This window comes from Acanthaster planci, linkage group LG20 (genome assembly GCF_054643075.1).
Source record: "Acanthaster planci isolate LZ-2023a linkage group LG20, COTS_SCS, whole genome shotgun sequence".
In the NCBI taxonomy this organism is placed as follows: Eukaryota; Metazoa; Echinodermata; class Asteroidea; order Valvatida; family Acanthasteridae; genus Acanthaster; species Acanthaster planci.
The window spans coordinates 6,953,392-6,973,854 of NC_141796.1; the positions used below are offsets into that span (position 1 = coordinate 6,953,392).

The following is a 20,463-nucleotide window of genomic DNA, read 5'->3' on the forward strand; positions in this document are numbered from 1 at the left end:
TAAACTTTATTAGTTGCAATTTTCCAAAAATAAAACTTTAAATAAGGTTTCCATTGTTTAAGTCTTCCATAAAAACAAATATGGGTATTTCATGGATAAATTCTATGAAGAACCAATGAGAAATTGAAGTTTCATTTATTACACAAAATTTGAATATTCATAGCATGTTAATTTCAACGAGAACTGATTTTTCAGTGGAGGGGACTGCCCGTCTGCCTTTCTTCCTATTCGTTGGACGTGGACAGTACGCTCTCTACAGCCAATCAAAAACTCCAGGTGCACCTGTAAGTCTTAGATTTCCTAAATCCGCGAAAACTATGGACCATATGCAGTCCAGTATGCCTTAGCGGTAGTTTTTATCAATTCCAGGGCATTTTTGGCCCGATTTGATCGGGAATACCCTGCGAGATTGTTCGACGTTTGAACTGGGAGAGGTTTGCCCTTTGTGGCTTTTGCTGTCATGGCGTATGCGATTATCTTCATGTGGCGCGCTAAAGCTCGCCTCGTATTGTCGTGTGCTAGATAGACTGTGTGCATGTACAGTACATGTACATGTACGTACACGTATAGTGCGCGGCTGTTCTGTGTGATAAATTGGTGTGCAGCAAACCAGCAATGCAGTGACCATTCATCCAGGAAATTTCAGAGAGATAAATAGTTCCTTCGTTATACTGCTGCTACGTGGTGCGTCTTTGGAAAGTTTTGTCAAATTGGACGAACACAGTTTGACCCAGCATTCATTGTATTGCCCATTTAGATTTACTTTGCATGATGCAGCCCTTGCAAGCAGGCCTAGCATGCAAGCTGGTGGGTCCAGATGGATTTTGTTTGTTGTTTTGAATTGCTCTTATTTTTCTTGTTACAGTTGAACGTGAAACGAGTTTATAGAAAGAATGTTGCATACTACCTCCACTTTTTTAATCTTAGGCCTATAGTCCTGTATAATCTTGGGGCCATCATCTCATTCAAAGCAAGGTATGAATCTGGTGCTGAGAAAACTTTCCAGTTTTGTTTGGAAATTTTTGACTCTTTATAGGCTTTGTCCATAACGCTGGCGTGGGGGTCAGGATGCAACATTCTTTCCTAGTTTTGTTGAGTTCATTTACATTGTTAGTGATTGAAAATAGAAGAATCATGTAAAATCTAGTCAGTTTCCCTATATGATTGTTTTCATAAAATTTGAGAAGACTCAAAAGTCCCAAAGTGAGGAGGCCCTAATAGTCGAATTAGAAATGTTGCAAGCACTGCTGAATAGGCAGTGAATATTGGATCACAAACCGGTCCTATTGTGCTTTCCTCTTGTACTGGCATAGTAACTGAACACGCTCAGTAAGTGGTTTGAGGACTAAGAAGTTTTACTGAGACAAATCTTCTGGGTGCATGTAACTTCCGGATTATGCTTGCATTGTAATTTTGCATTCATATTCACAGGATGGAATTTGAACCTCATGCATTTTGGGCTGTCTTTCCCTCTGAAAATATCTTCCAGAGCCACGAATCACAAAAAGAAAAGTGCTAAATTTGGCTCTTTAGTGATGTCCCTAGATGGAACTCTTTCTGTGACATATCTTGCAATGGATTTGATTTAAAACAATAAAAGGAAGATATTGCAACTGTTTGGAGTAGGAAAACCTCAAACTGTGCTGTAATTCAGACTAAAGCCTGGTTTCCATATGGTCATTTGTGATGCAGATGTTCTTCAAGACGTCAAGATGCAGACAGTAACGGAAGAGACTCTGTCATTCCACCCAAAAAAGTTAAACAAAATGGCGTGCGAAAGTCGGAAAATTTTCACAAAATATGCCTTCTTTAGGTGACAATGTTGCCAAAGCCAAACTGATACTTCAGTGCGATGTACTTTGTTAATGGTCACCGACATGTATTTTGTTGATGATTTGGGCTACAGATCCTAGTAATAAGGAGAAAATGGATAAAATGAGTGTTACTAAGTGAGAGAAACATTGCCCGTCATGCCAGCGTGCGTGTGTGTATAGGCCTACTCACTGACTTGATGCAGACAGTCAGCAAAGTTGAACCGGGCTCAACTTTACCGACCCATCTGGGGCTGGTTTGCCTTTGTGGCGACACTTCTGTTTGACGTAATTCCATTTGTCTGCGTTGCAGTTTGCATCTTGATTACGTTGCTCTCTGCATTTCTCACGTTGGTATAGAAACCAGGCTTAACGCTGTCGTATCCTGATAGGGCTGTGCTGAATATCTAAATAACCGAATAGTAGATCGATGACGTGCAGCTGGTTCATGGCAAAACATGTACTTTGCTTAGAAATTAATACACTATGTTTACTAATGCGTCTTTTTTTTGGCTACTTCAGGAAGAGTGTTCTTGTGAAATTTCTGTGTGGAATCGGCCGTCGGTTTCTGTCAGACAAACACAGAGCAAATGTCCACCGTGCAGAACATTACAACCCAGGCACAGCCTGTGCAGATCCAAGTGGCCCAGTCGGGACAGCAACAGGTGAATTTTACACTTTTGTAATCGTAGCTCTTGGGTTGATGCAGTGACTTATATGTATCCTAGCCTTTGGTTGGGGGGGGGGGTTTGATGTTGTTTTTAAATATGAGAGTCTAGTACTTTTCTTCCATAAAAATCTGTACCCCTTCCCGGAAAGGTAGTACATGTTGAACCACTCTAACATGGGTGGTGATCCCGAAAGGATAGAGGGAATATCCCACCCACTTGTTGACCTGGGGGAATTACTGTTATAATCATCTCCCCCCCCTCCACTTTTATAGTCACTGACTATATGCGCACCTGTTGATCGCACCAACAATCTGCACTTGCTGGTGTCACGATCTTACCTGGGATGGAGGCTGTGTTGAGCTTTCAGAAATCACTTCCTCCCCACATGTGACAAGAATTCAATTCTCCGCCCATGGTTTCTAAAATGCTGCCACTTTCAATTGCTTGAAAAAGATCTCGAAATATAATGAGTGATTCACAATACTTGCCCTCCCCCCCATCAGTGACTTATTTTGTTACTCTGTGTGTTCTTCCACCCAGCAGCCACAAGTTGTTCAGGTTGGGGGCACCGGGCAGATCATGGCCTCTGGCCAGCCAATCACCATCCAGCTAGCAGGTGGCCAAGGGGGCACCGTCCAGCTTCAGCAGGTCGGGCAGATGCTGCAGGTGACCGGTCAAAATGGCCAAGTACAGCAGGTATGTTGTATACTGTGGGTGTGGCTATCCACTGTAGTAACTCAGGGGGAAAACTTGAAGCCATTGCCACACGTGTACAGGTATATTGCCCAATAAGGACACAGCCTAAGATTAGGGGATTACACCGCAGTTGTAGTGAATTGCCTGTGTTGAATCTAAGTCTGAGTCTCAAGTTAATCATATTCTGAGTAGTATGGGTCAGATTCCATCCATGAGTCACTTGTGCAAGTTTTTTCATTGGTAATACAAGCTCAGATAAAATGAGTGTCTGGTTAAGATGAGCAGATTTCGCCACTCCTGACAAAAGTATATAGATTCCTGTGGGGAAAACATCTTAAATACGAGATTTTGATTAAGATGAGTGCTTTTTCCGGTCCAATCGAGAGGAGGTGTATTGTTATCTCTCTGTTTAGCACAAGAATTTTGAAAACAACTTGTCAATCTATGAACCCATTCATTGCAGGTGCTGTTGTACTAGGCGAGGTGATAATGTTCGCTAATCCACAGCTGTAGTTTTGGGGCATTTCAGATTCCCAAGCGATAAAAGGGTTTTCTTTGTGGGCGCTTTCATGCTGCCCAGTGAGAACGAACACAACAGACAATGGGCGTTTGCAATTCCCAGATGGGCCGATCAGAATAAACTCATTACAAACTCCCCACCAAAACCTTAAAAATGGAATAGAAAAATGCCCCTACACAACTTACGTAAAATTCATTTCTCATTAAAGTCATTCTTCTCTTACCCATAAATGTCCTTTTGGAAGTCAAATTTACGAGTTCTAATTCCTCAAAGTTAAAAAACGCTTCATTTCCAACTAAAACCATATTATCCAGGCCCCGAACTACGCCCTTTATTGTCTACCAAAATTTCCTTCGCTTTGTTCATGTATCAAATAGCATCTGTTTAGTCAGCCAACTGAAATGTTAACATACTGTGGCGCCGCGCCCCTCCGACGAAGGCGAGGGCGCCCTCCTCCTCGAGGCGCGGTGCGTCGGACGGCACGCCGGAGAGTCCCTGAGCGGCTAGGGACGAGTCCGTTGGGACCGAAGTATACCGTCCCCCAAGAAAGTTGGTCTTCGTCGAGATGATGGCTAATCTGATTGGTCGAAACTTAATGACGTAACCCGGACAGACCTGACTCGAAATAAACTTCGCCTGGACTCCTGACTTATATACAACAATTCACAAACGGCTGGTTTATTCATCAACACACTCAACCAATACACCAGTAGAGGGCGCTATTGACGGGGAAACTGCGTGATTATACGTGACCGGACTTCGCCCAGAGCAGCGAACACCACAAGTAATTGCGGGCATCCAGTGCCGAATCAGGGACTTTAGCAAGTCTACGGGCTTATTGTCAGGGCTGTGCTACACGCAACTCACGTCACGAGACAGCAATGCGCCCTTGCATCGACCGCAGGCTCCTATCAGGAACTATACTGCACCACCAATCAGCCCCTCAACCTACCGAGCCCCTCAACAGCACACGCACCACTCGGACTTAGGCACAGTCACACTAGGCTAGGTGACTTTAACCCTTGCACAGGATTCTCGACCCTTACCTCAGGATCAGCCCTTTATCAGGACCACTAAGCGTAGCCTACGCGCGCCTTTTATAGCTTTCGCGCTGCTATGACCACGCCCGCGCACGTGCTCACGTGACTAAGCAGTGACTTCCGCTGCCCTATCGCACAACGCACAAGGCGGAGCCTATGCGCCGCGCTTGCTTAACACACAGCTATGCGCGCCTAACATCTGCCTCTGTTACTGGGCAGAGCGCCATCTATATCTTCGCACCGTGCCTAGTGACTAGCGCCCTCTGTCGCGTCACAATACTTACATCCGCGTTCTCTCACGACAGCGATCATTCCATGCAGGTTGCATCACTTTGACAATGATTGGGGTGATGAGTCCGCTTGTCCCGTTCTATTGCTTATTCCGCTTTGTTCTTCTCAATTACAGTATAGTACACGTTTCATTACAACTCTTTATTTAATCTACACGTATATTACACTTTCGTCAAGAGCATGTTCAAACTGTTGTGAAAGCAAATTCATTACCCTTCAATTGTAATACGATTGACAAACGACACATACAATTGGGAAAATACTTTTTGCCTAAGTCGAGTTTCCGGAAAATATAAGATAATTATTAAGTTCCGAGGCTGTCATTAACGAGAGTCGATTGTAATACTTTATTTGGTCAACCTTAACCCCTGGGTGCGGCTTACATTACATAGAACTCTGTTTGATTGGGCATTATTAGGGTTTAATGTAGACTACCCGATCACTGTGGATTGCAAAATGAATATCGTAAAACTTTTTGCAGAAATGTATCACACATTGTTACATGGCTACATTTCTTGATTTGTTCTTTTGTTTTGTGCAGATTCAACTTGTTCAGCAACCACAGCAGGTCCAGTTGCAACAACAACAGCAAGCGACAACGACCACCCAGCAGCAACCCCAGCAGCAACCGCAGCAACAGCCACAGCAGCAGCAAGCACAGCAGATCACCGTACAGCAGCAGCCCCAGTCACAGCCGATCATCTTGCAGGCTAGTCAGCAGCAGGTGGCAAGCCAGGGCGGAGGCCAAAGTCTTCAGGTCGGTTGCCGTCGAGATGATAAATCAATGTTGTGTAGTTGGTGTTAGAAGTCTAATGTGTCACAAGTCCTTTCAGAAGCCCAGTCACAAGTAACAGGTTGAACAGTGGCAAAGGAGCACTTTTCTTACAGTTCATAAACCTAGCTTTTAAATGGATTAATAGCTGGTGACGGTCTTGTGACGGACTCGCAGGGACATGATGATGGGCAGGACTGCAACTCTGGCTGCACTAGACTTGACTGCATAATTTACACATGTCAGACTATTAAACTGCACTGTCCAGGACTGAAACTCTTGCTCAGCCTCGGACGTGCTTGATTTTGTCGTCACTTGCATTATATTTTGCTCAGGTTTATTTCTCAACAGAAGTAACAAACTGAAAAGTAACAAAGGTCAAACTCGATGGTTTATTCCAATCGCTTTAAAAAGAGTATCAATGATCCTTTGACACACGATGCAAAAATGACAAATTCCTACAAAGCTGTACATGTTTTGTGCCTTTAGTTGCAGCAGTTTGTCACCCCCGACGGCCAGACCATCCTTTACCAGCCGGTCACCAACACGGACAGCACGGTGGGTCTCCAGCAGACGAACCAAACTACAACTCAGAATGCTAACTCCATCATGACGGCCATGCCTGTCAACTCCGATGGAGGAATAGTCATGGTAGGTTTGTCCATGGCGAAATGAGTTTCTCGATAACTTGTTGTCAAGTGGAATATTGCATGGCATCTTCTTTTTGTGTGCATTCTCACCATTCCATATTTAAATTTGACTTTCCCAGACTCGACATAAGAATATTGTTGCTCTTGTTACGATATGAGAAAGTTTTGTGCTCAACAAACCAGTTTACCTAGGAAATATTGTGCATTTTTGAATGTGCCTGTTCATTACATTCCAGATGGTTCCGGGAACTGGCGGGGTGTCAACTATGCAGAGAATACCCCTCCCGGGGGCCGAGCTTCTGGAGGAGGAGCCGCTGTATGTCAACGCCAAGCAGTACCACCGGATATTGAAGCGCAGGCAAGCGCGGGCCAAGCTGGAGGCAGAAGGGCGGATCCCAAAGGAGAGGAGGGTGGGTGTTCACATTCCTTGCTCCAAGCTTCATATAGACTAATTCGAGGAAAGCGTCATTACTTCAATGGCGTCACCCAAATTTTTTGCTAGTAATATCTTTTAATTCTTGATCATCAAATTTTTCTGGAAGACATTTCCAAAAGGGACCTTTTATCATTAAAGAATGCTACCTTTAGGTTTATGTGGGAGACTTATTGGCAAATATCCAATCCAAGCACAGCGTTACAGTGTTTAAGCTGGACATCAACCTTTACTCCTTGGAAATAGTTTCCGGGCATCTTTGAGAACTTGCCTTTATATCCGTCACTGTGCAGTAAAACCGTGTTACATTCTTTGTACTTGAACAAAGTTGGTAAGTTTGCTCTGTGTGAAGAGGCTAACATACCGTCTGAATACTTAAAAAAAGCTGCAGAACCAGGTAGCAGCTTTTACAGTTCCTGGTATCAGTTAGTTCCCAATTTTTGCCCTATTTGACTTTAAAAAATGGAGGGGTTCTCTTTGAAAATGACCAGCCCACAAAATAATGCTCAATTTTAACTTTCCCTCCATTCTTTTTGGGAAATTCTAGAAATACCTGCACGAGTCGAGACACACCCATGCCATGAACAGGGTGAGGGGAGACGGAGGCCGTTTCAATACCGGAAGTCGGGGGGTGGCGACCAACCAGTCCTCCTTGGAGGAATCCCCAACCATGGTGCCCAGGTCAAAGTTCCCGCAGGGGGAGAACGTGTCACAACAGCAACAGGTAGACCGCACATGGAGAGTTTTTTAAAGTCTGTTAATGCTTAGACTTCTTGACTTAAACTATAAAGGATGCTTTAATGCCTCGAACTGATGCCCCATGGGACCAGCACGTTGAAATGAATACATCCATCAGCACTTGCATAGCACATTGCATGCAAGGTCTTTGTATGAGTGCTTTGTGTACATTAGCAATGGTATTCAGTGGTCTACCCAGCATTTTCCTTTGTAAACAGTTCGGTACTGACTCTCAGAGGCATTGTATTGCCAAAACTTGCAGGCACTGGAAACTAGTGTTGTAGTCGAGTACATATCCATGAGTGTGAATACTTCTGCATGAGTAAAAGTACCAGTACATCGTCAAGAATCCGAGTGTGGGAACCTAATGAATGTACTCAAGTACGAGTACATGCACGAGTACTACAACACTTCTGGAGACACATTTGAGAAATGTCTCAAAACTGAAGCATTTAACCTGAAACAAGGCATGTGAAAAGCATATATCACGCTTACTGAGAACAGAGCCCAAGAAAGTCACATGTTCCCACATGTGCTTGTCTAGCCGTAGTCAAAGTTACACCTTGAAGGAGAAGTTTTAGTATTTCCCTCTTAATTCCTCTTTGGATTCATAGCATTGCATGCATAAAGACACAGTGTGTGTAACTCACCGTTCCAGAGACTTTTCATATTGTCGAGCCAGGTTTGGTGTACTGTATCTAATATTCTTTGCATGTGTTTGGTCTTTCCAGTTTTCTGTCAACAACCAAGCTGGTAACTCTGACTCGGACAGCTCGCTCAACATCAACCTCGACATGCTGAGTGATTCCCCTCAAATCGGTGCCAACAACCAGTCGCTCCTCGAGCCGTCGCCCAATGTCACAACCAACGGGACGACAAACACCGTGTAGCTTTTTGATACATGTAAGATTTGTAAATATAAGGCAAGGAACGATAGTAACGTCAAATCAGAAAAAGTGTGGGATGGAGTCATGGAAGTGCTGCATTGTGACCAACAATCAGCTTTATTAGAGTTTCAGCCACACCCTTGAGACAACTTACATCGTTTCAGACAGGCGTTCTAGGGTCGCACTAAACCATATAGAATTAAGAGTGGCTCAGGTCGACCCAATTAAATTTTGGTTCCAGACAGACAAACTTAACACATACATTTGCATTGGCTTTGGCTTATGAGAACGGCGACGTCTGAAACTAAGTTGTGTCATTCAGAGCGCTTTCAATTGTCAATCTTTCGTCTGCTAACACGCCTGGTGGTAATTGTTTCAGATGTTGCACTTTTGCCGTACTTAATTGAAAATTTGTTCATAATTTGGATCGGCGTTACTCTAGAATGCCTGTCTGAAACGGGGGTTAGATTTACATGCAACACACATTGTATGTGGCATGCACAGATTAAACCAGTGATGAAAGTCGTTGAGTGCCATATGCACGGTGCCGTGTGCTGAAATGTTCCGACGCTTCTATGATGGTACATACACAACTTTCAAGATGATGAATAGTGTGTACATGTCATCACAGACAGGCAAAGACTGCCCCGCTTGCTACTTTTTTGCCATTCGTAGATTACAGTAAAACACATAACCAGAAAATTATTTCTCTTGTCATTTCGATCTTTTTGTTCCAGTGTCTAAAAGCTTTGTGTTGGAACAGTTGTTTGGAATAATTGGCAACTCAGGAGTCGTGTTCCTGCATTCGCTCCTATGGGGGATAAACATGGGTATTTCTGAAAAGCAAGAATTTGATTTCATGCATAACAGAATTTCACTTAAATTTAAAGTATCGAATGTTCCACTGCCTCATATCTCTCGGCAAAGTTGTGAGAGTTGACAATATTTGTTATCACATATGCGAACGGAACACAGAATAATGTAGTGTCGGCCAAGAAGTATATGGGAACACATTATTCTGTGATCCCTGAATGCGAGTGTGATAACAAATTTATCTTCAAGCAAACTTGACGTGCAGTTAAGATGTTTAATATAGGGGCCTATGTGCACAAGCGCGCCACCTTTGAATTGAAGGTAAATTTCACAGTTGGGCATTTTGCTTTCAGCGTAAAAATAGTGCATTGCCTGGAGTTAGAACAACGCATTATGCAGGCTTTGACATGGACCGCACAAGCCAGTTACATGTATGTCACACTGTTTTATTGCCATGGATCGACCAAAATCAATGGGTCAGTAAAAATTAAGAATTCACGTTTGCGGGAAGAGAGACATAAATGGCTGCACAGAGCCTATTTTGCTCATTGCAACAGATTCACACCTATTTATCCATCTTTTTTATGTTGATTAGATTTTTTTTTTCTCAGTAAAGTCCACCTGCCACAGGAGTTAATTTTTATGAAAAATAGCAGATAGACTTCGACTAAACAAAAGTCTTTCTCCTCTTTTTATAAGGGTTGAAGCAGGGCTTGTTTTCAGATGGAGATGACAGATTTTTTCCAAGATGATGACAGAATCTCCAGACTTTTTTTCTGGTGCATCATTTTGTGTCAAAAAAAAGAGAACTCGCCACATCTAACAGGTTTTTAACTTTTACTTTTCATTGCCAAGTAAATTATTTGGATCACATAAAAAGTCAAACTACATGTACGTGGCAAATTAAAAACCTTCCAAAAAAAAAATTCAGGAAAAAAGAGCAGGTTGGATTGAGAGAGTGCTTTACTATTTTAGCCGGCCTCACTGCCAACATTATATTATTTCAAAACAAAAGTCCTGTCATTTGGGTTGTAGTGAATTTCAAACATTTTTTTCTCCACTTTCTTCTTTCCCACTGTAACTCTAGGGCACTGCTTTTCGAAAATGCACGGAGATTGAACTTTCAGTGAATGTGTCAACAGTTTTTGATCACCTGCTCAGTGATTTTCTTTACAAAATGAGGTTCATTAAAGTTTATTTCTTCAGCACTATCCCACCATTGTACCTGTATGTACAGTGTATATGTATCAAGCACCAAGCTTGTTTTTCTATCTTCAGAATTTCCAAACTTTCCTAGAAACGTAGTTTGTGTAAATATTTTAATGGCTTTTCTCTTGTTTGCTGCTTTTTTCTGTTTTTTTTATGTACAAAGATTGACCCACTTGTATTAATTTATATTTCCCATTTTAGTAGAAATAAAAGTGATACGAGAACTGAAATTGATACAAGTGGTAGTGATGGGGGGTGTCCAAAATGATGTTTTATGCAAGTAAAAAAACAAATTTGCATAAAATTTGTGCAAATTATTTCAGACCTGTTGAAATGAATACAAAGGGCTGCGAGAGAGATTGCAAACCTACACTGTAATACATGTACAGCCGAACCTTGTTAAGAAGAGGTCCTTCGGACTTGGCAAATTACCTCGTTTTAACAGGAACCTTGTATTATCAGGAACAAAAACAAAGGGATGGGACTTAAAATTTTCCTTGTTAAAAGCAGAATCTTGTATTAACAGTATTTTTATTAACAAGGTTCAACTGTACATGTATTTCAACACCAGTACTTTCCTCTTTCGGGCCTTTGACAAGCAATGAGTGACCAAAATTGAACAAATGAGGGTAAACCGCTGTACAAGGAAAGAATTCACAGTAAAAATGAATCGATCAGATACATGCATTTTTTTGTTGTATACCTGAAGTTGCAGTTTATTTCCAGAATGCACAGATGCTGTCTTCAGTCACTGACAAACTGGAGTCTGCAATCCTGAAACACAAACGACCTGAGTGGCTGTACATGTATACTGTTCGGGCATAAAGATGCGGTTTTTTTTATTTCAAGAAAACTAAGCAGAGTTAATGCAAGGTTACGCATATAAAACTGCAGGGTCTGAAATGTTCACTTTCGCAGATGCGCAGCATACAGTGTTTCCTGTGCGTATGTACAAGCCAGTCCAAACACAGGATGATCTGTTACAGCAGATGTATCGCAGCGTCGCGAGTGGGGAGTGGCGTTTGCCTTTTCTGGAGAAAAAAAGAGGGAATTTTACATTGTGTATGACTTCTGTACCCCTCCCTCAGAGTGCAGAATAATGCTGGTTACTGTTCTAGTTTACGAAGGCAACTTGCAAAATGCTTGAACATGTACGTGTACTTGTGGACTCTTGACAAAGAACTTTCTTGATGTTTCAACTGTGCTGCAGTCGTCAAAGGGGCCCTCCTTTGTCATGAATGAGAACTGGTACATGTACATGTATGTCCTCACATTGCAGTGTATTTGTAAGTCACACAAGTCATCACAAAATATTTATGAAATGAGGGAGAAGGTGAATCTGCATACATGTACATGCACAGTAAAACAGCCACAGTTGCCAATACACTTTAAAATTGCACGTACATGTACATGTAGATGTACACGTACATGTAAGGTGTACTTGCACATTTTACTGTAGGCCTATACCACAAGCACAAGAGAGTGAAGTACATTAGGTTCAAGCAAATTTAGATCGACTAAAACGCACACATGACAATCCTCATCACACATACACATACGGATGCTATGTATAACTGAATTACACGTATTAAACTTCCTGGACAATGGCACCATAATACCATGCAATGTACATGTACATGGGATTATAATCACACTGACTGCGAATTAATCATTCAACAATGTTGATTCCAGTCTCATTTCAAGGAAAATTAATCTACAGTTACTAACGTACATGCAATGTCCAGCTATACATTTCTGTGTACACAAATGTATGTACATGTACTGTATGAAGATGGATTTAAAAAAGAAAACAAAATTGTCAGTTGCCTGTTTCTTTATGAATATTAAAAATGTGGCAGATACATGTACTTAAATATGGTATGTACTTTTCTGATTTTTACACATTTTTACAGTTTCCGGGGTGAATATACATGTACACATACATGTACATTGTAAACCAAATCTGGCTTGCAAAGTATTGAATGCTACATTTACATGTATGTTTACGTAGGAACACATGCTCCTTACAATACTGACATGAATGCTTTTTTACAAATAGCAATGTTTTGAAGAATATCCCTTTACAAACCCAAATTTAAAAAAAATGCCTTCACAGAGTCATTTTGTGAGCCGGATTCAACAGGTATGCTCATGTAATAGAATTTTTTCAATTCAGCTGTCAAATTTTAAAATCTGCTTCTCTTCAAAAATTAAGACCATAAGTTTTTTTGGTCATTTCCCACTTGCCAACTAGACATTACTGACATGCTTTGGCCCTAATTACATGTACATAGGATGCATAGACGCGTGTGAAATTAAAAACTGGAAATAAAATCTCATAAAATACATAAATGTATTGTGCAAGAAACATAGTCAAAGGCCGTGTCAAACTTGTTAATGTACTCTAAATGACCATACTTGGCATTGTTTTGAAAATAGACACTCAGAGGTGAGTAGGATGTCACTCAAGCATGGTACATGTACATACAGAATGTTGCCATGCCAAATGTTGCTGCGTAGACCAATTGGTGCATGAGATCCCGACCCAACGGGACTCCTCCCAGTGATATAAATCAGCTGCACATCTGATTCTGGGGATTCTGCTGTTGCTGGAGGAGGGAACTTCTGGGTGTCCACTGACCTCAAGCTGGGGATTGCTCCATGCAGAACATTGGGTTATAGTGTATACTGAATAGTGTACACCCTTCTGGCTCTCAACATCAGGCCTAATTACAGAACTGAAAAAGTGTCAAAGGCATTCTTCCCTCAGTATTACTGGATTATGGTGAAATACATGTACATGTGTACCAGGGGAACCATACGTGGCGCTTGCATAAGTACTCATTTCATATGCTGCTTGCCAGGAGAGAACATGGACCAGCTTATATTGCCAACATCAAGGCCATCACCTTCCATATCCAAGCCAACGAGATCCCCAAAGATTTGGCCAAAGCTCTGGTTGTGCACACCATCACTGGACGGAGTGCCTTTCTCTGGGGTCAGTCCCGGCAAACCCAGATCCCCTAGTGACCCTACACGCGACCTCTGACCTCTCACTGAGCCCCGCTGAGAACTCTTGTAGTTGGGTGTCAGGCCAGGAGTCAAGGAGAGGTCGCTCGGCAAGTCGTGGAAGATGCCGCTGTCGGGATCGAGGGGTGGGTTTTTGAAGGGGGTGAACCCGCGCAGCGGTGACAGCAAGGTGTGAAGGTTGCCTTGCTTGCATGGCGTGGAAACAACAGGCACGCCTTTCGAGTTGGGTTGGCTCTTTGGGGGTGAGGCCAGCTCTCGCTCGAAGAATGCCGAGAAGGAGTCATCACCTTCCGTTTCGTCTGTGTCCTCCTGTATTCTGGGCAGTGAGCTACGCCCTTGCCCTGGCACCGTCTGGTGAGGTAGATCACCGTTTGAGGTGCCAGGCACCCTAGAACCAACGGCGGCCGATGATGACGCCAAGCTGGATGTCCAGCTCCGACCGCTGAGGTCCACGCCCGAATCAGACCCTGAGCTGGTGTTACACAAGGAGGTGTTTCCTCCGCCTGCCACGCTGCCGGCACTAACAGACCAGCTAAGATTGCCACAGCCCCTGTCAACCGGGTTCACCTTTGGCGCAATTGGAACCACCCTGCGTCCGCCGACTGTCTGAGGAAGGGTTGCGAAGCGCCGGAACCCACCCATGATGATGGGAGAGAGGATATGGGGGACGGCCTGAGGCTGTCCGTCACTTGGAGTCTGGCCGCCGTTCTGGTTCGAGGGCACAAGAAGTGGAACAGGCACGAGTGCATAAGGCTGACTGCCTCTGGGGAGAATCAATGGTGGCTTCTTCGTCTTGGATCCAGTACCTGTAGTCACAAATAGTCAAAGAGTTGAAAGCCAACATTCACAAAGCACTTTGTTCGAGTCCACACAGGCTCTAGGGATTATATCAAATACATGTAGCTAATACACGCATTCAAAAATATTTGTGTGTAATTCACGAGTCACAAAGCACTGATTCATTCATTTAAAAATCCATTCAAACTGTACAATTTGAGGACAAAAAAAATTGTCCGTAATGTTATAGTGTTGTTTTCTGTACTGTACGTTTCAGATCAAACAGTTAAACTTCTTTTCATTTAGAAAAAATGAAATACAGTAAACTCCGACTAAGTCAGCATCGCGTAACTCTAAGTCGGCCTTTTGACAAAAGTCCCAATCGTTTGTAATGCGTTTCCATTGAAAATTTCATTTCTAAGTCGGCATTTATAAGTCATCATTTCATAAGTTAGCATGTTTTTCTCAGTCCCTTTTCCACAAAACCACAAAAAATTCCTTTGTGTAAGTCCGCATTAAAACAAAAACGCGCTATGGTGTCAGTTTCCTTTGCCGCAGTTGCCAAGAAGTGTCAAGTGACAAGTCCCACATTGCTTGACTGATGTCTGTTTATGAGCAGCACATGCTCTGGTTGATAATCGGCGAGCATGAGTACATCAATACCAGTATTAAACCCCTCTCGTGCACTCAGTCCATTTTGGGGGTCGCCTTATTGAACATAGTCTGGTTCCCTGCCCAAAGATTCCCTGGAGATCCTTGATATTGATTCGTTGCGTAGTCAGAATCATCGGGTCTGGTATCCAGACTATATTGAACAAACTTAACCAACGCGCTTGTGTGCATGAGTGTATTTTTCTGTACGGTAACTGTATCACGTACATACGTACTGCACTGTCGAGTCGTGATGTGATACGTGTATGCAAGTGGCTTGCCGTCCTTAGGGGCACATGATCAATTATCCAATTTGCAGACCGTAAGGATAATAATCGAGAACGTATTTGCTGGGATCGACCATGGAGGTAAATCAAAGCCATTGAATCAGTACAAGGAATCATACTGTACATGTACATAGGCAATACATGTGTACGTGTAAGTCGGCAAAATGACGACTTACAGCACAAGTCGGCATTCGCGTAGTCGTCATAATTTCTTGAGTCCCAAGAGTGCCCACTTAGCTGGAGTTTACTGTAGTCATTGTTTTCCACATTTTTTCCTCAAAAGAAGTCACACTCTAAGAACTACCGTAAAGCAAAAGTAGATGAGACCAGTTGGACATCAAACACAATTTCTTCATATTGTACATATACATGTAATGGACAGTAAACTGAGCGAAACCCAAACAAATATACGTGTATCTTACTAACAACTGCTGCGTAATGGAAAAACTATTGTAGTGTACACCTGTACCTTCTAACCAAGAAAATTATTCCGATCCCAAATTGTAGTCATCTCTAGACACCACCTGAGTGACCCTTTTGAGCCTAATCATGCAGAGGGAACTAGAAAAATGTTTACCTGTGAAGTCTTTAGAACTGATGTCATTTGTCATGCCCGCAAGAGGTCTCGGAACCATGACAACCGGCGGCATGGCCCCACCCATAAACAAGGGTGCCCCCTGCTGCTGCTCACTGCCCACAGTGGGCTGCACCATCGGAGGGGTAGGTGGGGCCACCTCCTCCAAGAGAGTGCCACCACGTTCCGGGTCGGCTACGTACATGCGCCGTTCCGGCAGGTGGACGACAGTTCCTGGGCGAAGTGTCCAGAAGGCAGGCTGACCGTGGCTGATCGGAGGCTCGCGGACAAAAATCTTATGCAGGGAGAGGTTATGTCGGATAGAGTTCTACAGGTAGACGAAGAAAAAAGAATTCTGCTGAGTTAGGGCCCTCTCATGTACTTCAGGCAAACATGAAAGCAAATTTTTCACTCAAGAACTATTTGCGACCAAAATTTTGTCATTCATTTGCCCTTCCCAGCACCAAGTAAGGGTGGAGGGTGTCGAGCATACAAACTTCTAAGTTTAGCAGCTGTGAGGGAGCTGGTGCCCTGAACATACACGTACCCTCCATCCGGCCTTGGCTGTTTTGAAGTATGGGAAAGTCTCCTCAATCCAGGTGTAGATCTCGCGCAGGGTCATCTTGCCTGTCTTGGAGCTGCTGATGGCAAACTGGATCAAGGTGCTGTAGGAGTAGGTGGGCCGCTCGAACCGTGGGTCCATCATCTGGGGACGGGACAGGCAATGAATATACCCCATCAACCGAGATGACGATAATACCAAAGCATTTATGAGGAACACAGTGCCTTACAGTATCTGTAATTCACAGACGCCAATATATTGTCATTATGGTTCCTTGTGCTCACAACCTTTGAAAATTCCTGAGACCAATTCAGTTCCCTGGGAAATATATGTGTATATGAACAAGCCTGGTACTACTTTTCCAGGGGCGAAGGGTAAACACAACAACCCTCTCTGCCCTAATACACGTAGGTACCCATTCACTAATTGGTGGCAAAAGGCACTTAGGGGTAAAGTGACTCAAGTAAGGAAACAATGTGTAATCACCAAACACCTGCCAGGATTCAAAACCCAGGCCCTGTGATTGAAAGCAAAAGCCACTAGGCCACTTTGCTTTAGGCTGGTCCATGCGACAACCATTGAGGGCTCTAAACGCTAGCATCACAGGTTCAAATGGGAAAAACTTACTGTTCCCACTTGGAACTCAAAAATGCTAGTTGCTTGATTACAAGAGTGGTCAACTAGCACACACATTTGCTCAAAGATGGCCTGTTCCATGGAGAATGCTGCTGGCAATACAAGGACATCACCAACGGCGATTTCGATTGAATAAGAATGCCTTCAATTGTCAGACAATCCCAAACTCTCCCAGGAAACTGTCCCACTCTTCCTAACTACTTGTGCTGTAGCAGGCTTCAACAACAACTTTGTACTGTGCAGCCAGGAAGTTTGCCTCTTGTCCATTCTCAGAAATACATGTAGAACAGCACAAAGAGAAGAGAAAACAGTTGACAAATGCATATACATATGTACATGTACTCACTCGAGCAGTTTGAAGGGTGTTTGGATCTAGATCAGGTGCAGACATTCTCTTCAGCCAAGTGATGTTAGTCAGACTGTCATCAGCATTTCCTCCTTGAAAAATAAAACACAACGTCCCAAATACTGTATTACAACTGCAATTATTTTTGTAGGAAGTGACCGGTAGTGATATCCAATAATACTTCCAATAATTCTTTAAACTGCAAAATCCAAAATCTTGAACAACACATCACTTTAACCCTAAGCGTCCAGCGTACTTTGGCTAGAAGCCCTGCCAGACACATCAGTCTACATCATTTGTCAAAAGTGGCTTGCCTGCCCAATGTAGCAAGATCCAACAGGTCAACTCTCCCGAAGGCCAAACAGCCTGGAAATCTGTGGTTGCCAGTCACCACAAGATCCAACAGTGCCACTGTTCAATGGGACTAGCTCCCATTGTCTCAACATGGCCAGTTTGTTCAGCTGCTGTTAATTGCCCAGTGCATCAAAATGCATCAGACATTTACAATGTACATGCTCATGAAAATCCGATGTACTGTACTGCGTCTGGCAGGGTTAGTGTTAATAAAGAGTGCAGGTACATGTACAAACCTCGTGTGACCCATCTCCCAAGTGGCCCTTCCCTTGGCAAAAAGGGTTGACCGCTGATGTCAAAGCAAAAGTTTCCAGCACACTGCAGCATCTGCTGGCTGGCTGCCAGCTGCAGGAGAGCTTCCTCCTGATTGGCTGGCCATGCATTTCCCTCCAGGCCCTCGGTCTCCAAGGCCGACAACTCTGAGTACAACTGCTGCTGGCCAGCGTCCGTGAAGTGACACAGGGGCGATGCAGTTAGGTCGAGCCCATCGAGCGCTGGCAGGCCTGATTCAAGCTCCTCCTCACTTGGTTCTAACTTGATCTGGCTCTCTATGGCAGCCTCCAGGCACTTCTGTGCGGAGTCGGGGGTGCCATGTTGGACCGCCCTGGGAGGGGTGCTAATACAAATCGCTTGCCCAGAACTGACAGCATCCGCAACTTTGCCAGCATTTTGGTTTGGTGTATTGTTAAATGTGCCCTGGATGCTGTGGTTCATCACTTTTGCATTGGGATCGGAATCCTGTTCCAATCCTACAACTCCACTGTCTAGTTCAACAGTGAATTCCTTATTAGAGCAACTTAGTTTGACTTCTTTATCTGTGGGGTACAGATCCTCAGATAAAGCAGATTGTGTCCCCCTCCCAGGGGACCATTTGGGTAAGGATTTCTGCTGCTTTGTTTTATTTTTTGGCTGCCGTAGAATGATTACGTGGTTGGCGTGGCGACGCTTCTTCGGCGGAGACCGCTCATCCTCGAACCCCACTTTCCTCCTTTTGTCATGGAGTGTTCCGCGGTTGGACTTGTCGGCCGAGGTTGCAAGGACGGGCCTCGGTGAGCGCCCCGTCCGGACAAGGGTCGATACTTTGTTGATGGGAGTAAGGTGGGATTTGATCCCATTCCGGCGGGACACTGCTCTGGGCGACGCAGGGCTGGCACCCACCTTAGCGAGGTTCTCCTTATGGTCATCCATCTCAGACTCTGAATATGGATCTTCCAGAATGTGGCGTAGGGCTTCTGACAGCTCCACTCGGTCCGACATTGTGCTGTCACTCATGTCATGGCCTGTCTTTTAGGATTAAAATACATTGATCATTACAAAGTTGTTTTCCCCAGCTGCATGGATATGCCCCTTTCTTGAGCCCAACAAAGCGAAAATATAATGAAAAAAAAAACAGTCACGTGCAGTGAAAAAACAGGGGGAGTGGCAAGGGGAAATGGGCCCCAACTCCTGGCCAGAAATTTGAGAAGGGAAAAATACAGTGATGGTTAAGCTTGGTAAATGTTTCAACAATGGCCAAACCCACTGAATGCCCCCCCTCCAGAAAATGAGGGCACCCCTGTGTGCCCCCTGCAAGAGGTACATGTACCCCCAGTTACACCACTAGTCACACAAGACACTTGAAACAATTTCATGTAACAACAGTTTCAAATACAAGCGTATAATTACCACTATGCTCACTGTGCTGTATATGCAATGTCATGTCAGTAATAAAGCGTCCGCAAAAAAAATTGGGCCTGAGTCACAGTCAAATTACCGAATTGTCTGTCACTTTGACTTTTTGAGGCACAGACTGTCGAATGGTCTCCATGACTGAGTTGTCCCAATTTGAGTTGGCATGGCAAACTTACATGTACATGTAAGTCAAATTGCCTGTGACCAACATGACCCATCATGATTAAATGTCTAGGCCCTAAACTAGTATTTAAACAGTCACAGTCTACATGTACCATGTGTATATGACTGGTACCCCCATCTGTCATGTCTGTGGGGTTTGACATCAGCCACATCCCCCAGAACTATGGGGTTCGTCATCTGTGGGAGTGCAGTGGACGACTGGGAGTAACAAACCTGGGTGGGGGTAGGCATACTCTTGTGACCATGATGACCATGACAGTCATGACAGTGCTGTCAACCGTGTAAACAATTTCTCATAAAACTTGACCATGTTTACAGCCACTATACTGTACATACATGATCACGATGATACATACTTGTAAGGCCTGGACTATAGTATAGGCCTACTTGTCATGCTTGTTTATCTGTTTATCTCTGTTTTCCTTCCTCCGTGATACTAATACTAGTAATAGACTTACATCATACACAGTACATCACGTACATGTATGATGTAGGCCTACCAACCATGCCTACGGCCTATGCTGAAATATGTGAAATGCAAAACAAACTCATACTAGTTTTATATTTCCTTTATTTATCCAGCAAATTGCGATACATTTGATTCAGTGGAACATTTATTCAAACAGTTATAAAGCTGTGTCTTACTTGTTGAAATATCCTTCCGTAGATTGAGAAATTCTTGGCGAAATAATCACGGCATAAAAATGATGCACACACTCCTTTGCCAACTCACCGGTTTTCACAGTGGTGTATTTAAACTTCCCTGTGGTCCAAGCAGCCAATCAGAATCAAGTATCATAACTCTCCCCTTTTCTCGGTGAGTCTCGTTACAGAAAATTTTAGGTCTGTGATACACTACGT

General features: G+C 43.6%; 2 protein-coding genes across 6 annotated transcripts; one reads left to right on the plus strand and one right to left on the minus strand.

The window, feature by feature from the left end:
- The first annotated feature begins 199 nt into the window (after positions 1-199).
- On the plus strand, positions 200-10,761 carry nfya (nuclear transcription factor Y subunit alpha). 4 transcript variants are annotated; one of them, XM_022233549.2, is made up of 8 exons: positions 200-284; positions 2,334-2,476; positions 3,023-3,178; positions 5,571-5,786; positions 6,291-6,452; positions 6,688-6,861; positions 7,432-7,608; positions 8,354-10,761. In XM_022233549.2, the coding sequence occupies exons 2-8, from the start codon at positions 2,402-2,404 to the stop codon at positions 8,510-8,512; spliced, it is 1,119 nt and encodes a 372-aa protein (XP_022089241.1). In that variant the 5' UTR covers positions 200-284; positions 2,334-2,401; the 3' UTR covers positions 8,513-10,761. The 4 variants fall into 4 exon arrangements, with proteins under 4 accessions (XP_022089241.1, XP_022089243.1, XP_086986491.1 ...); XM_022233551.2 differs by having other exon boundaries at positions 3,026-3,178; XM_087130365.1 differs by lacking the exon at positions 200-284 and adding an exon at positions 295-684.
- A 457-nt stretch (positions 10,762-11,218) lies between these two features.
- Positions 11,219-20,380, minus strand: LOC110978459 (uncharacterized). 2 transcript variants are annotated; one of them, XM_022233477.2, is made up of 6 exons: positions 20,248-20,380; positions 17,985-19,032; positions 17,395-17,486; positions 16,398-16,556; positions 15,854-16,178; positions 11,219-14,367 (listed from the first exon to the last, which is right to left on the minus strand). In XM_022233477.2, the coding sequence occupies exons 2-6, from the start codon at positions 19,018-19,020 to the stop codon at positions 13,373-13,375; spliced, it is 2,607 nt and encodes an 868-aa protein (XP_022089169.2). In that variant the 5' UTR covers positions 19,021-19,032; positions 20,248-20,380; the 3' UTR covers positions 11,219-13,372. The 2 variants fall into 2 exon arrangements, with proteins under 2 accessions (XP_022089169.2, XP_022089170.2); XM_022233478.2 differs by having other exon boundaries at positions 17,985-19,028; positions 20,248-20,367.
- Positions 20,381-20,463: the final 83 nt, after the last annotated feature.